Here is an 18684-nt window from a genome sequence, read left to right on the forward strand (position 1 = left end):
GTGCTGTTTTTTGTCACTCATCTTTTAAATAAATATAAAAGTACTAAATTGAATAGACAGGCTGGTTTTCTAATAGGGCCATTTACTGTTTTCACTGTTGTTATTTAAAGAAAAAAAAATCACAATCCTTGTTGTTTTGAGTCATTGCTATTTCATTTATTTGGATTTCAGGAGGAAAGTCAAGTCATCTGTTCAGCAAAACCTGAGTACTAAGTTAATTTGAATTTTTGAGTCAAATTTACATACATATTCACACATTTGTGCATGTAATATATATTTAAGATTAATTTCAGCAGAGTTCTTATTTTAAAATGACCCTGGCAAGTATTGTACTTTGTGCATTTAGCCAAGGAAAAAACTAAAACTCCTGTCCCTCTGGGGACAAATCACAAACACATCTAGTACAGTGTCCTGGATCATATACTTGAGTGTACCATCTGTTAACCGGACCCATAACGGCAAGATTGTTCTGGAATACTCCTCCTAGTAATGCTGATGGCTTTCACGGAGTTATTTTCCTGTTCCTTCATCTGGTTTAGTTGTCTCTGAACCTTAAGAAGATTACTGCTTTTGACACCTTCTACCTCACTACTGAGTGAGGTAGTCATATGTGTGGCCAAGAAGTTGGGGGTGTTTTTGAACTCATTCTCTAAGGAAATTTATTAAATTATAAAATTTCATGTCCTGGTTATGCTCTTTGAAGTACCACCATAAAAGACGTTGTAGAACTACCACTAGCTTTTTAGCTGAGTGAAAACAGTGCTTCTCTTGACAGATCTTTTGATGAGTCTGCATTGTAATGTTATAGATTGCATGTTCTGGAGGATGGTAAGAGTTAGCCATTGACCATTTCTCGGCAGATTTCAAACATTCACTGATGCTTACTTCAAGTTTATAACTAGGTTTTAAAGTCTGTTGATTTTGATTAAAACAAATGTCCGTGTGATGTGCCAAGTGAAAAATCAAGTCAAGCAGATTTTATTTGTATTTCTTCTCTACAGCCCCCAAAATAGAGAAAGTGAATGATCACATTTGTGATATTACATGGGAGTGTTTACAGCCAATGAAAGGTGATCCAGTTATTTACAGTCTCCAAGTTATGGTGGGAAAAGATTCAGAGTTCAAACAGGTATGTGTCAAAATATAATTCTATAGATACATGTTTTTACCTTTTTTCACTTTAACATATTTTCAGTACAAGATTTGACTAACCTTTATCTTCCTAATTCAGAAACGTTTGTTCAGTGCTTACTGTGTTCCAAAGATTAGTAACTATACAGTATATCAGGATTCAAAATCTTTTAGGTATGAGCTGTACTTAAACAGAGTGTTCATTCATTTGATAGGCTTTATTGAACTCTGTGCCGGGCACTCAGGATATGCACGGAACAAAAAGTCCTTGGCTTCGTGCAGCTTACATTCTAACAGAAAAAAAGAGATACTAGAAGCAGATAAACACATCACTGTATCAGTGTTAGATAGTGATGAGCACAATGGAGAAAAAAATAAAACTGGATAAAAGGAGTAGAAAGTACTAGGGCAAGGGATAGCTAGTGCTGTTTCATGCAGGACAGCAGGTAACATTTGAACAGAGACTCAAAGGAGGTGAATATGGGGAGAAGAGTGTTCCAAAAAGCAGGAACAGTAGGTGCAAAGGCCCTGAGGTAGGAACATGCTTGTTAAATTTAATGGACAAGAAGAAAGTCACTGTGGCTGGGGCAGTGTGACCAAAGGGAGGAGTAATAGATGAGGTCAGGGAGTTAATCATAGAGGGTCTGTGAGTGGCATGGAGGTCATGCAAGGTGTTACAGGCCACGCTCCAGCATTTACTCCACGTGAAATGAGAAGCCAGTGGCGGGTTGTAGCCAGAGTAGTCACATGATCAGACACAAGGTCATTGTGACTAGAGTAGGATGAGGACAGATGCAGAGACACCACTGAGGAGGCTTTGACAATGTTGGTAATAGCCCTAGTCAGAGTGCAGAGTTGCAGTATGGAAGCCTAGAGGAAGTGTCACCTTCCCAGCCAAGAAATTTCAAAGACGGATTCCTGATAGAGAGTGAATAGCCAATGAAGTGAGGAGCTGTCAGTGTTCATTATAACTTAGAAAAGAAGTCTTTATGGTGCTCAAAAGCCTTTTTTCTTTTAGGCATTTCATCTGCTTCTCCCTTTTTGCTGTCAAACTTCGTGATTTTTGAGGGCTTTTAAATTGGGTTGTTTTCAATTTAGTATCTAACCTTGTATTTTCTTTTCTCAGTAGAAAAACCAGTCATTCATCTGTTTTATTTCACTCTTGTGCTGTTGTAATTATTAATAATAGATTACTTCTCAATATAGGTATAATTTTTTCCTTCAAGTTTTGCTAAATATGGAAGCATAATTTCTTAACCAAAATTAACAGAAGGCCCCAAAGGGTCAGATTAAATTTGGAATGTGGTTGTTTTCTTTATTAAGTCATCGGCAAATTGACATGATAATTGGATTTGAATATAATTTACAGATAAGCAGGTTTCCTTCCAAGGAGGAAATCAAATTAATACTAAAGAAAATGTAATTGCATTACATGTTTAAAGGAAATAGGGATCCGACATTTGAGCAGTATGTGAACACATCACTACATGAAACAGCAGTGCTAATTGTAATTTAAAAGCTAAATTATCCCCATCAACACTCTTACTTTAGATTGTAAGCACACTGTAAAACTGATTTCCTTAGAACTTCATCATATATATGCATGTACATATGCTCATCTAAATCTCTTAAATGTTTATATAATTTTATAATTTACTGACAAATTATATTCTAAAAGTTTGAAGGTCATTTTTTAAGAGTTTGATCTCATTCGTGGAATTTAATATTTTACTTAAAATTTACTTGATATTCAACACACATGTATTAAATACTACACATGAAGAAACTGAGGCTACATTATTAATATTACTGTTCTTATTTTTCATTTATTACACATTAGCAAGCAAGCAGAAATAACTATAATTGACATTTTATGTAAGCAAACAAATAAAAGGTCATAATAAAGATAAAACACTTTATAAAAAGGAATGATTCCCCACCCCCACCCCCGGATTTTAGAATGTTTTCCAAAAGGATTATCACTGAAGGGACTCTTGAGGGAGCTGGTGACCTCTCAGGTGTGAGTTGAGTAAGGCTCAAGAATGGAGTGTGGAGTGGAGGAGGCCAGGTCTTGGTGGGTCTTTATTCTACAGCAGTAGGAACTGTTGATGTTTTTAAGAAGGGGATTATTTTTTTTTAAGTTGGTGGTTGACTTTCTAGGTGAGCCTATAAAAACCTGTTTAACCTGTAGTGTTGCTGGTTTGGGGGATCTGAAAGCTAATTAGCGTGGCAGCAACTAGTACTTCTGACCCTAGACCACACGTATAGTTCTTTATCTTCTTCTCTTTTCCGCCCTGGTTGATCAGTCATTGGCTTTGACCAGACTTCCCACTCTGTAGCACCTCGCCAAGGCCTGGCCTAGTTCCCTAAAATTACACTCTTGCCCTGACTCTTGCTCCCTCCCTCACATACATTGTAACTCTCATCTCCACAGGATAACTGACCTTATGGGCATTGGGAGAAAATTTTTTTGCTTGGAAAAATTCATATCAAAAGTCAAGTGTCTACTGGCTCTTTGATCCTCCCAGCATTGTATACATTTTTTAAACAAGTGCTTTTTAACCAAAGCAGCATTTCAATTGGTATAACAGGGTGAAGTAAAAATATTGGGGGACAGTAGAACCACCTTCAAAGTAGATAACTCCCATTTGGGAGTCTGTATCTGAGACCAAGCTCATTAATGTTACAAGTACCAGGAAAATTAATTCAAATTGGTGTATAAAGTATAAATCCTCTTAGAGAAAACCCTGTAGGTAGGCAGATTGATCCAGGAGCTTAGTGCAGTCATCAGGGACATAGTTTCTCTCAGTGTTCATTGCCTGCCATGGGGAACTCTTGCTTATTCATATTCAGCGAAATCCTGTATCTACAGTTACCTATAGGATGTCTCCCTGTTTAGACATCTTCCCAACATCTGAAACAAAATGATCTTATCATCTTCCTTCCCAGTCTCTTCTCTCCAGCTTCCTCCTAATTTATCACTATCATAAACACTTCGGTATCTGTAAACACTTCCCTGATAGCTCAGCTGGTATAGAATCCACCTGCAATGCAGGAGACCCTGGTTCGATTCCTGGGTCGGGAAGATCCCCTGGACAAAGGAATGGCTGCCCACTCCAGTATTCTTGCCTGGAGAATTCCGTGGGCAGAAGAGCCTGGTGGGTTACAGCCCATGGGGTCGCAGAGAGTCAGACGCAACTGAACAACTAACACTTTCACTTGAAACCTTGTGCTTTTATCACCAGGAGGCCCTGTCATGCCCAATTCCCTCAATCCCTCACTCAACCTTACGATCAGGATTCCTTAGACACTGTTTAAATAGCGCACAGTAAAGCCCCTGTGGAATTAGACCTAAGTTTCCAGTTAGTGTAGTAATATGCTCTTCTTCTCGGTGTCAAATCGCCTCACCTGTCACCCTCATGCCATTTGTTGAGGCTTTTTCCCAAATCATTTTACCGTGATCATTTGGAGACAAATGGAAAGTAAAGAAAATTTCAAAGGCAAAAATGAGTATCATCTACTGTACCTGTAGGACAAATACATATTTTTTAACTTTTACTAAATTGACCCATTGTATGTATATTGTTTCACACTGCTTTCTAATACAGTGTTCTGATTTACTTAACTTCATCCTTTTACCATCACTGAAACATAAATCATTTCTATATTCCCACTTCCTGAAATGCTCATCTGCCTCTTCAGGACTAAGGCATATTCAGCATTTTTTAAAGATTCATTTTTCAATAAAAATTCATTTATTGAATGAATTTATAAATTTATATCTTTTCAGTATCTACCAATATACATTTGATATATACATAGTCAATACTAATATAGTGGCCTTTTATTAACAAGTACCTATTGTATGCTAGAGACACAGAATTGAGGGAAAGATCTTACCTTGCTCCTTTGGGAGCAAACCAGTATGTAAAAATTTAGATTTATAACACAGATACAAATAAGGCAGCCAAAATTGCCTGACCTTACTTGTAACCCACCAGCTAGCTGGGGAAACTCAACTGGGAAGCCACTGAGTCTTGGTCTTTTCATTTAGAGAATGAGTGAAGGGATTCAGTAATGGAAGTGAGAGCTTCCATATATTGAGCACTCGCTGTATGCTGGGCACTGTGCTAAGAAGCGCCGTAACAGATTAGTTTCCATACAGGATGACTGCTGTCACACCATCACGGCGTGTGCAGGGGTAGAGCAGAGCTCGGAGCCCAGTCCCTACAGTCACTAGCACTCTGCCTTGAAAATCTGTGGAATTCCATTCCTATTATTGCCCTTCTGGGGGACTGAGCAGAGGAGTGGGTTTTAAGATCTAATTCTTTGGTTCTAAGTGATCTCTCACTTTAAAGTTTATAAAATGATTTGCCACAGACACCTGTAGCAAGCTCTCCTTTTTTATTGTTTCATTCATCACATCTGTTTGAAACATTACAGAAAACCAGTTTTACGAAGACACCATGGGAGAGGAAGCTGAGACACTGCTCCTCTTTTCATGGAATGGCTTCACACAAGTTTGACTTCTTACATTTGGTGAAACCAGAGAAATGCCCGTGGACTGATTGTGCTTATTCTGTAGCTACCCTGGGGGCACATCTTCCCTCTTCAGCTGGTCTGTAAGCTCTGTGAGGGGAGATGGCACACCCTGACTCTTCAGATTTCCCCTGCCATTACACAGCAAACAGTTGAGTTCTTTAATATATAGGTATTTTAAAATCTCATTTAAAAGAGCCAGGCGGTGGCTATCACATGCTTCCATGTCAAAAATAACTCTAAACCTAGCCAGTCTTAACATAGATTTTCTACCCAGCCTTCACATGCAATTCTCCTTTTCCCCATGTCTTGCCATCAGATTTACAGAGGTCCTGACTCTTCATTCCGGTATTCAAGCCTTCAGCTGAACTGTGAATATCGTTTCCGCGTGTGTGCCATTCGCCAGTGCCAAGACCCTGCAGGGCATCAGGACCTCGTCGGTCCCTACAGCACGACAGTGCTCTTCATCTCTCAGAGGACTGAACCACCAGCCAGCGCCAGCAGAGACACTGTGGAAAGCACGAGCAGCGGGCGGGCGCTCAGCGACGAGCAGTGCGCAGCCGTCATCCTTGTGCTCTTTGCGTTCTTTTCCATTTTGATTGCCTTTATCATTCAGTACTTTGTAATCAAGTGAAAATATAACTTTATTTTTAATATTACATTTTATTTTGTCATGTACTAAAATTATTTCTGTATTGCTTTTACAAAAACAGTGGCATTAAGCACTGGCATTGAGACTCTAGTACATCATTTTGGCCATTTTTAATGCTTTATATTGCTAGGTAGAGGCTGGCACCTTATTAGAATGCAAGCCACAGAAATAGCAATTTTCGGCTTTTTGTTTGGTTGGGGCTCTTTTTTTTTTTTCCTTTCTTGCTTTTTTTTCTTGTTTTGACATGCCTTCTTGTGAAACAAAATTTCTGAGAGGCAACAATACAATATATAATTGATATTTTGACCAATCGGCATGAGTGTAACAGTGACATCCTGATCTGTTTGTTCTAAAGATTATTACCTAGTGAAAAATTCAGAATGGTTAAAATTCACACTAACATGCTATATAAAAATGTTAAAGTATGATGATGCTGTGAAAGCAATCTAGTGCTATATTTCTACCTCCTCATTTGTCTTAATTTGGTAAGTGGGATTATGATGAATAACTGGAGGGGCTTAGCAGACAAAAACTGGATGAAAGAATATGCATGGAAAAAAGCTTCTTGTTTGATAAATGTGGAGTTCTTCATTACAAGTATATATTCATGAATTCACAGATAAGTCACTTGAAGAAAGCACAGACAGTTTACTTGGCCTAAAAATATTTTAACGTTTACTCAGAAACACATCTTCAGGTCTTGAAAACATGGAAAAGAACAGAGGGCTTTTAGATAGTTAACTTTTTAAAAGTAATTCATAATCAATCCTGAATTTCAGACTTACTTTATTTTTGAGCCTTTGAACTCTACGTGTGTGTATAAGGACATGCACGTACATATGGCTTTATATATATACCAAGTGTAGAAATATATATATATAATATACACACACAGACACTCTCACTCCATCTATCTGGTATAGGCTAATTTTGAAGAACTCCCGTAAGTTTTGCTGCTTCTCCCATAACTACTGCCATCACCATCAGAATTCATAATCAAACCTAACCTTTTTGTTTGGGGCACCAAATCTGAAGACAAAATTAATTTGCACCAGTAAACTTCAAGCTGCTTTCTTTCTTGAAAAACTAATGTTTAATGTAGTGTCTGTTTGGATACTGTTCCAGTTGTTGATTGCATGTGGTTAATGTTGCATTAGAGCACTTTGCAATTACATAATTCATTAATGTTTTGTGAGCTTGCATTTGTGAGTTATTGGATGATCAGACTGAATCTTGTCAAGTATCACATTGTACATCTTGCATAGATGTCCATGACTGCCAGTAATAATACAGTTCGTAATGAAACTATCTAAAATTCTTGTTTTACCACATCTGTTATCTGTAAAACACTTGTAACTAGCCTTTTTAATTTATTATTTGAATTTTAGGATAGTGAATCACTAATTTTTAGTTGCTGAGGTTAGCATTTTAGTGATTACTAAGCACTTCTGTCAGTCTTTGAAAAAAAGGACGTATGTTTTGTGCTTTGAAGATCCCTGAAGAATTTCTTCTATTAGAATGGGCATGTATTGTAATTGATTTATGTCAAATGATCTGTGCTGTAGAAAAAAACATTAACTTTTGTTCAAAAAAGAAATGGATAAACTTGGCCTTCCCAAGTGGTAAGAATGATCTGTCACTATAAAATACTGTATGTTTACATTTTATTTAAATTTAATCTCTTATATGTAGGCTGATAACGTCCCCCGAAACAGTGATTGTTTTCTAGAAACTTCTGAAAAGTGCCACATTTGGCAGTACAAATGAGTCTGAGTGTAATAGCCCAGAGATTTCTATATAGTTGAATGTCTAAAATGGTAAAATGTGCCACTGTGGCAGTTACAGTGGCTTATGTTTTTCATAGTATCTCAAATGAACTCCTATTTTTGATAGTAAATGTCATTTAATAGTGTGCTTGCCATTCGAGCCTCACTGCAAAACGCGTGCAGAGGAGAAACAATTTTTAATGTCACCTTGATTTTACCTCATATACTGTACATTCCAAAAACTCTAAACTTTTTAAAGATTATAGACACACTACCAAACATATCACCTTAAAATTGTGTAAGGATGAACTTCATACAGATGGTAAAATATAATCTCATAAAAATACATAAACTATGTAGCAAAAATATCTTTAAAATCCATGGAAAATAAAAGTTGTATCATTCTTCTTTTGAGATATGTTTATTGTATTCATAAACATTATTTGCTGCCTCTTTTGGAGAATGAAATGTTTTTTTCCCTCTTGCAATTGGCTTACAACAGTTTTCTCAAAATAATTAAATCTTCAACAGGAGAAGGATCCATATTCAAGAAGGTCAAGTTTTATCCTAGTGAGCTGATTTTGTGCAACTCATTATATATCTATATATAAAGAAAACAAGATATCTAATGAATAAAGATGGGTCTGAGGTAAACTTCCCATTGGAAAGAAAGTCTGACCTCTCCTCACCTGTCCTGCATTCTTTGCCTTCTTTCCCACCTACAGGGCCCAGAGCCAGGCCTGCTTTCCACCAGAAGGTTCAACATGCCCTCCTGCTTAATACCATAAAGTTCTCACACATACCAGGACATTCAACATCCCTTCTCGCTTATCTCAAAAGTTCCATCCCACAGACCTCGTCCAGGGATACATTGCTTTTTAAAATCCAAGTGGATCTGTAATTGCTGCAACTGTAGGCACCATGAGAAAGTTTAAAATGTTAGGCTGTGGAAGAGGAGAAACTGGACGTAGGGACATTGCTGCATGGAAGCCACTGAGTTGGAATCCACCCTTGAGAATGATAGGATACTGGAGTCACCGTTCCACAGCACCTTTTTTTTTTTTCCTATAGATTGGAAATAGGAATGTTACATGTTGTGCTTAAGCATTTTGTGGGTTGGTTTCCAACACGTGTACGTACCTTAACATCATCAACAGATTCTCTGCAGGAGGATCCCATGTCTGTGGTGGCTCAGTTACGCAAAGAGGCTGCAAAAAGGAAATGGGTCTCCCAAACCTAACACTTGTCATCCTAGAATCTAAACACCTACCATCAACATAGGTGACCATAGTGCTTTGTGTTTTTTAAACGCCCGGGTCTCCCACATTGCAGGTAGATTCTTTATTGTCTGAGCCACCAGAAAGCCTTTAATATTACAGATTGAGAACAATCTGTATGTGTCCCTTTACTCATTTGTTTTCTCCCTGACTCTCTTAAAGGAGAAGTTGAAAGAAGAACTAAGATTTTAATAGTTGGGGTCAGCAAAACAGTGTCTGCACTGGTGCCTTCAAATGTTTAGACGATATAAGGACTATTTTTCATCTTATAGATAACACGATGCTGTGGGAAATTTGCCAAGAGAAAAGTTTCAAAACATTTTAAAGCCACATGACCCATTCAAATTGTAATAGCATCTGTTGACCAGTCAGTGTGTTAAAGGTGTTATATTCAGTGTTACCTTAGTTATTTCACAGTCCTCTTAATTGCTCCATTAAGTATAAACTGAGGCACAGAGCATTATCTGCTCAAGATCACACGGCTAATAAGTGAGAAACCCAAGATTAGATATTTGAATCCATGTGACTGCTCTAGTGCCCCCGAACTTGACCACTATCCTCTGCTGTCTCCCAGAGAAGCCCTCAACTCAAGGGAATCAAGATAATAATTGACTTTAATTGCATTTATGATAGCATTTATTGAGTACTTCCTAAATGTCAAGCTGAACACCTCACCACATCCAAAGCAGCTCACAGTCCTCTTAAAACTGAACAGAAAGAAATCAGACTAAGAGAATCTGGTACAAAACAAAAACAGAAAAACCCTGAAAAAGAGCAATGAGAGAGGATTAGCTGCACTAAACTCTAAAGCCTTAGGAACTTATAATACCACCACACACATACACAGAAAATAGAAAGCTCGTAGTCCCAAGTACATAGAGAATCTGGTACAGGCATTTCAGACCAAACAAAGCTCTAATTTCTTTTCCTCCAAAATTTCATCCTTGAGTCCATGTCTGACGTAGGGTGCAGCGTGCTTGGGGCTGGTGCATGGGGATGCCCCGGAGAGATGTTGTGGGGAGGGAGGTGGGAGGGGGGGTCATGTTTGGGAACGCATGTAAGAATTAAAGATTTTAAAATTAAAAAAAATAAATTAATTAATTAAAAAAAAACCAATAACCAAAAACAAAAAAAAAAAACAAAAAACAAAATTTCATCCTTGGATACACTGATTCCCATTTTGAGCCTCCACCCTGCCCTAGGTTTAACTCATTCTCTTAAACACTCATTCATCCACAGGTGAGATAAGCTCACTTGTTCAAAAAGGGAATATAGCTATTGGGTTGGCTAAAAAGTTCATCTGGGTTTCTCTGTGCCATCTTACAGAAAAACGAACTTTTTGATCAACTCAGTACAATGTGGCTGAAACTTGAAAACAGGCTGAGTGAAAGAAACTAGACACAGCAGGTCACATGTGTGATTCTATTCACTGGAAATATCAAGACTACATAAATCCATATAGATAGAAAGATGAGTGGTTGCCAGGAGCTGGAAGAAGGAGATGGAGAGTAACTGCTTACTGTGTATGGTGTTCTATTGGGGAAATGGTTTGGAACTTGGTAGAAGTAGGTGGGTGTTGTGGAACATTGTGACTATACTACAAGTCCCTGGCAGTCCAGTGGCTCAAACCATGCTCCCAATGCAGGGGGCCCGGGTTCGATCCCTGGTCAGGGAACTAGATCCCACATGCTGCAACTGAGAGCCGGCACAGTCAAATAAATAAAAGCCCCTGAAATGCTCACTTTAAAATGGTTAATTTTCAGTGACTTTTTTACCTCTAGAAGGGACTATAAGACATTCCTAAAGACTGATACACAGATAGCACGTAACTAGAGAATCCCGGACATCGAGTCAATTAAATTGACCTAGTCATTAAGTCCACATTTCTAAGGACACAGACCAACTTCTCACTTCCTTTTCCAACTTCCCTGATGTCCTTGGGTGTTCCCACTCCCTCTAGTTGGTGGGTTGTGCCTGGTAAAACGGAGTCGTTTATGGGTGTCATTCAGTTCAGTTCAGTCGCTCAGTCATGTCCGACTCTTTGCGACCCCATGAATCGCAATACGCCAGACCTCCCGGTCCATCACCAACTCCCGGAGTTCACTCAGACTCACGTCCATCGAGTCAGTGATGCCATCCAGCCATCTCATCCTCTGTCGTCCCCTTCTCCTCCTGCCCCCAGTCCCTCTCAGCATCAGAGTCTTTTCCAATGAGTCAACTCTTCGCATGAGGTGGCCAAAGTACTGGAGTTTCAGCTTTAGCATCAGTCCTTCCAAAGAAATCCCAGGACTGATCTCCTTCAGAATGGACTGGTTGGATCTCCTTGCAGTCCAAGGGACTCTCAAGAGTCTTCTCCAACACCACAGTTCAAAGGCATCAATTCTTCGGCACTCAGCCTTCTTCACAGTCCAACTCTCACATCCATACATGACCACAGGAAAAATCATAGCCTTGACTAGACGGACCTTAGTTGGCAAAGTAATGTCTCTGCTTTTGAATATGCTATCTAGGTTGGTCATAATGTTCCTTCCAAGGAGTAAGCGTCTTTTAATTTCATGGCTGCAGTCACCATCTGCAGTGATTTTGGAGCCCCCCCAGATAAAGTCTGACACTGTTTCTACTGTTTCCCCATCTATTTCCCATGAAGTGATGGGACCGGATGCCATGATCTTTGTTTTCTGAACGTTGAGCTTTAAGCCAACTTTTTCGCTCTCCTCTTTCACTTTCATCAAGAGGCTTTTTAGCTCCTCTTCACTTTCTGCCATAAGGGTGGTGTCATCTGCATATCTGAGGTTATTGATATTTCTCCCGGCAATCTTGATTCCAGCTTGTGTTTCTTCCAGTCCAGCGTTTCTCATGATGTAATGGGTGTCATTAATAGCTATTAAATGATTTGGCCTGCCCACTAGTTACCAGCTCTGTCTGACTCTTAACATTTCTAGGATGACCCAGTGATGTTGGAGAGGAAGTTACGCTTTACAGTTTCAGTTTACCAATGACAGTAGCTGTGTAGTAAGAAGTTCATACAGGGTAGCATAAGACCTTTTTCCTTACAGCCTGTATTCTGAAAAGCAACCTAAAAATCATGTGAGGAAAATGCATGTATTAATGCTTCCCTGGTGGCTCAGACAGTGAAGAATCTGCCTGCAATGCAGGAGAACCAGGATTGATCCCTGGGTTGGGAAGATCCCCTGGAGAAGGGAACAGCTACCTACTCCAGTATTCTGGCCTGGAGAATTCCACGGATAGAGGAACCTGGTAGGCTACAGTCCACGGGGTCATAAAGAGTCAGACATGACTGAGCGACTTCCACTTTTTTTAAGGACTAATACTCATAGAATTAATTTGTGATTCTCTAAATGTGATTCAGACCTTTAAAACCAGCATGAAGTTTAGTATCCAGTCATGCTATGAAGAACGTGGATTCCAATCATTGTAAATCTGGCTCAAAATGACCTCAGGGGGACTTCCATGGTGATCCAGTGGTTGAGAACTCACCTTGCAACGCAGGGGACACGGGTTCAATCCCTGATCGGGGAATGAGGATTCCACGTGCCAAGGAGTAACTAAGCCCGCATGCCACAACTTTGGAGCCCACTTGACAGAATGAAGATCAGAGTGCCACAACTGAGATGCGAAGCAGTCTAATTAATTAACCAAAAAGTTTTTTTTTTAATTACCCCAGAGGGGTGACAAGTACGAAACTACAAAGGATCCAGGGAGTACACATTATTCTAGAAAGAGCACACACAGTTTATGACAATATCATCAATAACATTTTAAAGGGACACCAAATTTTAAAAGACAGTATAAATCTCCTGTAAATAAGTAAACTGTCATTCATTTGGGAAAACAAAAATAGAAAAATGCTGAAAAAGAGCAATGAGAGGGGACTAGGTGCACTAAGTTATAAAGCCTTAATAATACCAGCAGAAAAGAGTTGTTTGGAACCGACTAGAAAGCCCATAGACCCAAGTACATAGAAGAATTTAGTACTTAATAAAGGTGGCACCTCAAATCAGTGGAGTAAAAATGAACAAGTCAACAAACGATGGGTGAAGAATCTGCCTGCCAAGCAGAAAACACAGGTTCAATCCCTGGGTTGGGAAGATCCCCTGGAGGAGAAAATGGCAATCCACTCCAGTAGTCTTGACTGGAGAATTCCATGGACAGAGGAGCCTGGCAGGCTACAGTCCATGGGGTCCCAAAGAGTCAGACACAGCTTAGCGACTAAACCACCAAAACAAATGATATCGGTACAACTGGGTAGCCACATCTCATACCTTATACCAGGATGAATTCCAAATGAATATAAATGATGAAACTAAATAAATAAGATATGGGAGAATTCCTTTATAATCTTGGACTTGTGGTGGCCTTTCAAATTATGCCTCAAGATATAGAAGTCACAGAAATGCTGATCATTTTAACACCATAAAGATAAAGACTTCTGTATTAGCAGTAAACAAACAAATAAAAATAGTTAGAGCCAATAGCCAACCAGGAAATATCTGCACTAATATCCCAGAAAAGGGCTAATCTAATCTTCCTAATAAGGAAAATGTCAGTTCCGAAATATGGAAATGAAATAAGAAACATAAAATAAAAACCCAGAAACACCATTTTCATTCTCACTGGCAAAAATGCAAAGCTTTGATTACACACCATTGATAACGGTAGAAAAATAAGATAGTGCTGGTGGAGCTTAAGCTATACAACCCTTATGAAGGGAAATTAAATTTCTGTTTACACTCTTTGAGCAGGCAGTCCACTAACAAATATTTATCTGCAGACATGACACATTGGACAGCACCATTCATTGCAGACCTATTTGTACCAGCAAAAGACCAGAAATGACCTAAATGAGCAACAGTGCGAGACTGGTTAAATTGTACACCCAATGCAATGGAATACCATGTGTAGCTATAGCAAAAGAGATTAAGGTAGCCTCCTATTGACTGATCTGGAAAGAGCACCAAGATGACTCATTGAGCTAAATGACAAAGTGCAAAATAATGCAGGTACTCTGGTCAGGTGCCCTTGTCCTCAAATTTCCTGGATCCAGGCCAGACGATGAGAGAATGAGCTTTCAGCGATGCCATTCCCCAGGTGTCTCCCAGCCTTTGGGGTGTCAGCCTATTGATTGTGTTACTGAGTGCAAGCTCGGAGTGCTTGCTGCACGACAGGTCAGTAAACTGAGAGACCAGTTGTTGGGGCAAGTAACAGCAACTTTAGTTGGAAAGCCAGCAGACCAAGAAAGAAGATAGTAGATTTGTATCCCAAAGAACCATCTTGCCTGAGTTGGGATTCAGGCTTCTTTTACACTAAAAGGGAAGGGAGTAAAGTCACACCTTGCCTGGTTCCGGCCAGCCGCTGGAGAGAACTTGTTAGTTACTTCCTGCCTGCAGTCATTCACAGGTGGGCCTGGTCAGGATGTTTCCTGTGAGCTGAACAAAGGTATTTACCTCAATACTCATTAGCTGGGAGGCAGGGTTCCCAGAAATGAGCCATTTATATATAATTTAAGCTTATAGGCAACATCCCTTTAGTGATTAATTTGTAATAGAATACAAAGGTTCTTCCCTACTAAAATTCTCCAGTGTCATGTCAGTTCCAGAATCTTGTGAGGAAAAGGATGAAGATGGTTCAGGCTATTTCTTACTGAATGGAGGTGATGAGTATTCTTAGAATCTCTAATCAATCCTTTTTTTTTTTTATCTACAACTATTTGAACCTGATGAAATCTTGCTTCTTCACAACATAGCTATGTGTGCTGTGCTTAGTCGCTCAGTCATGTCCAACTCTTTGCAACCCCATGGACTGTATGTAGCCCTCCAGGCTCCTCTGTCCATGGGATTTTCCAGGCAAGAGTGCTGGAGTGGGTTGCCATTTCCTTCTCCAGGGGATCTTCCCGACCAGGGATCAAACCCGGGTCTCCTGTACTGCAGGCAGACACTTTACCGTCTGAGCCACCAGGGAAGCCCCAGCTATTTCTGTAGTGTTTACCTCTTACTCTTACCTCATTTATCTCTATTTTATTTACTTAAAAGCTTTGTCATATTATTATTTTTCTTGCTGTAATAGGAATAATAAGGTCTTTCAGTATTTGATTTCTAGCAAACCTAGGCACAATAAAAAGTAATATATTTGATGTTGATGACCTAAAACATGTATTAATCAAACCAACAAGCTTAAGCTAACTTTAATACCAGACATTAATTCAATACTGAATATTTCCTAGGTCACATGAACCTGAAATTCCTTCTGGCCAGTGTTTTAAAAAAAACCATTTGAGTATTTATTTAAGCACTTAAATTCCTTTGAAAGTGAAAGTCACCCAGTCATGTCTGACTCTTTGCGAACAGCTCACCAGGCTCCTCTGTCCATGGGGATTCTCCAGGCCAGAATACTGGAGTGGGTAGCCATTCCCTTCTCCAGGGGATCTTCACCAATGAAGGGATTAAACCCAGGTCTCCCACATTGCAGGCAAATTCTTTACCATCTGAGCCATCAGGGAAGCCCAAGAATACTGGGGTGGGTAGCCTGTCCCTTCTCCAGGGGATCTTTCCGACCCAGGAATCAAATTAGGGTCTCTCACATTGCAAGTGGATTCTTTACCAGCTGAGCTACCAGGGAAGCCTAAATTCCTTTAGGTCAATTAAATTCTTTTACAAATTAATTCTGGCAATGCCAGACATCTATAACATGTACAAACAAACATAGTTCCCATTCCAAAATTTCAGTCATGAATCAGGTATAACATTGTATAATCCATCAGTTACAAAAGAGAGTGGATTCAAGCTGGGTTTCTGTCAGAATAAATCCTATCTGTCTAGACGGCAAAACCCCTTACTAATATTTTGGGAAAGACACATCTATTTCTATTTGTAGCTTTCAGTAATTTTAGGAACCAAGTGGAAGATTTCTCTTCTTCCCGGGAATATCCCACTCTTGGACAAAAAAAGACTTTGTTTTCTCTTTGCTTTTTTTTCCTGTTCCTTACCTCCACTTGACATCAGTAAAAAAATTTTAAATATCACAAAAGCGGGCTGGCTATAAATGGGGAAACAGTATCATGCAAAATTAAAAAAAAAAAAAACCCAAAGGACAATCAGAAAATCTAAATAAACCCTCAATTTTGGTCTTGGGGGCTTTACATATGCCAGTGACGTAGGAGACCCTAAATGACCTAATTAACACAAGCATAGCAGTACAAGGTGCCCAGGGTCCCCAGATAACCCTGCCTCAACCCCTCCTGGAGATCCTAAGAGGCACTGTGGCCACACGTTGTTTCAATAAAATATCTTCCTCTCACTCATAGGTTCACAGCTGTAATCAGATCCAAAATGCACCTCAGAGGACTTTCTTCAGGGATAGTTGAAACATTCTCCGTTTTGAAAGACAGAAATTCAAGACAAATAAAGCATTCTGTAAAGCAATTATCCTTCAATTAAAAGGTGAGTAACTTTAAAAAAAAAAAAAGCACAAACGGCACGTAGGAACACTAGCACCCCAAGAAACAAATGAAGGGGCTCACAAAACAGGTAAAAGCCCAACAGCTTTCCTTTCTCCAACAGGGTTCCCCACTCACATACAAACAAACTGGCTTATTCTGGAGAAAGGCCCCAAACGCAGAGGAAAGAAATTTTTTGGCTGTACACACCAGAGCAACTCACCCTACCATATGGAGCCTGTCGGCCTCCAAATGCTGATTCCCTGCCCCAGCTGCCAAGTGCTGGGGCAGCCAGAGCCATTCTGGGGCATTTTGAGGGGAAGATTTTCAAGATAAGCGGTCCTAGCAGCTGCTAGGGGCCTTACCCAAAAATTCCCCAAAGGGGACCAGCTAGCCATGAGTAGCAAGGCTCCTGGCTGACTGCACCAAAATTTGTTATCAAGTCCAAGCTGGTACTGCTCGCCACACGACGGGCCAAATCAATAGAGCAACTTTATTCAGAAAACCAGCTGACCAAGAAGCCGGGGAGTCATCTTGCCCGAGTCAGAATTCAGGCTTCTCTTTAGCTAAAAGTGTAGGAAGTAAAGACAAATACGTCCGGTTCCAGCTGAGCCTCCAAAGGGAATGTGTTCATTTCTTCCTCCCTTGAGTCATTCACAGGTGGGCCTGGTCAGGGTGGTTCAGCTACCCAAAGGTGTTTTAGCTTAATGCTCATTACCTGGGAGGCAGGGCTCCTTAGAGGTGGGCCATTTACGTTTCCAGGCAACATCTCTTTAGCGATTAACCTGTAATAGAATACAAATGGAGAAGACAATGGCAAGCCACTCCAGTACTCTTGTCTAGAAAATCTCATGGACGGAGGAGCCTGGTAGGCTGCAGCCCATGGGGTCGCTATGAGTCGGACACAACTGACCAACTTCACTTTCACTTTTCACTTTCACACACTGGAGAAGGAAATGGCAACCCACTCCAGTGTTCTTGCCTGGAGAATCTATGGGTTCGCACAGAGTCGCACTCGACTGAAGCGACTTAGCAGCAGCAGCAGCAGAATACAAAGGTTCTACTCTGTTGCAGCCGGGTGGAAAACCTTCAAGCCGAACCCTCACTCTGCCTGAGGACCAGGCTGGGTTGCTGTGGCGCCGTCTCCAGGAACCTGTGCAGATGGGAGAGGCTACAGCCCAAGGGCAGCTCCCAAGTGAGGTGCAGGTGAGAGGCAGGAGCCTGCTCAGTGATGACTCAACCCTACAAGGGCTCCAGGAGCACGGGAGATGGCGCTGTAAATGAGAAACTAACGCAGCCTGGTAGATCAGCTATGGTGGTGGTTTAGTCGCCGAGTCATGTTCCACTCTTGTGACCCCCTGCTCTATACCCCGCCAGGCTCCTCTGTCCATGGGATTTCCCAGGCAAGAATGCTGAAGTGGGTTGCCATTTCCTTCTCCAGGGGATTGCCCCCATCCAGAGAACAAACCCAAGTCTCCTGCATTGCAGGCAGATTTTTTTTACTGCTGAACCACCAGGGAAGACCCCAAATCAACGATACTTCAACTGAAAAAAACAAAAAACCTTCTGTTTCCATTTGTCCACAAAAATCTGGTTTATAGAATACGAACTAAAAGATACTTTCCGAGCAGAAGCTGATCACAGGAACCATTCCTAAGACTGGTCGTGCTATGGCCTACCAAGCGAGAGGCCCTGGCTCAGAGGTCGTGCCTTCGGCCTTGGGAAGCAGACGCTCACCAGCTGCGTGACCTAAGGCAGCTTCTCTGTGCCTTGGTCTCCTCATCTGTAAAATGGACATACTGAAAGCACCCATTCAAAAGGCTGTGGTTAAAGACTCAATGAGTTACCATATGCAGGTACTTGAAA

General features: G+C 40.4%; 1 protein-coding gene across 5 annotated transcripts in view; it reads left to right on the plus strand.

The window, feature by feature from the left end:
• FNDC3A (fibronectin type III domain containing 3A) overlaps window positions 1–8502 on the plus strand; it is a 113896-nt gene extending 105394 nt beyond the window's left edge. For all 5 annotated transcript variants that reach the window (XM_069601345.1, XM_069601348.1, XM_069601349.1 and 2 more), the window contains 2 exons: window positions 1002–1129; window positions 5990–8502. In XM_069601345.1, coding sequence (XP_069457446.1) covers window positions 1002–1129; window positions 5990–6304 — 443 coding nt within the window. In that variant the 3' untranslated portion in view covers window positions 6305–8502. The remainder of the gene's footprint in view (window positions 1–1001; window positions 1130–5989) is intronic.
• Window positions 8503–18684: the final 10182 nt, after the last annotated feature.

Source organism: Ovis canadensis, chromosome 10, assembly GCF_042477335.2.
Source record: "Ovis canadensis isolate MfBH-ARS-UI-01 breed Bighorn chromosome 10, ARS-UI_OviCan_v2, whole genome shotgun sequence".
NCBI classification, from domain to species: domain Eukaryota; kingdom Metazoa; phylum Chordata; class Mammalia; order Artiodactyla; family Bovidae; genus Ovis; species Ovis canadensis.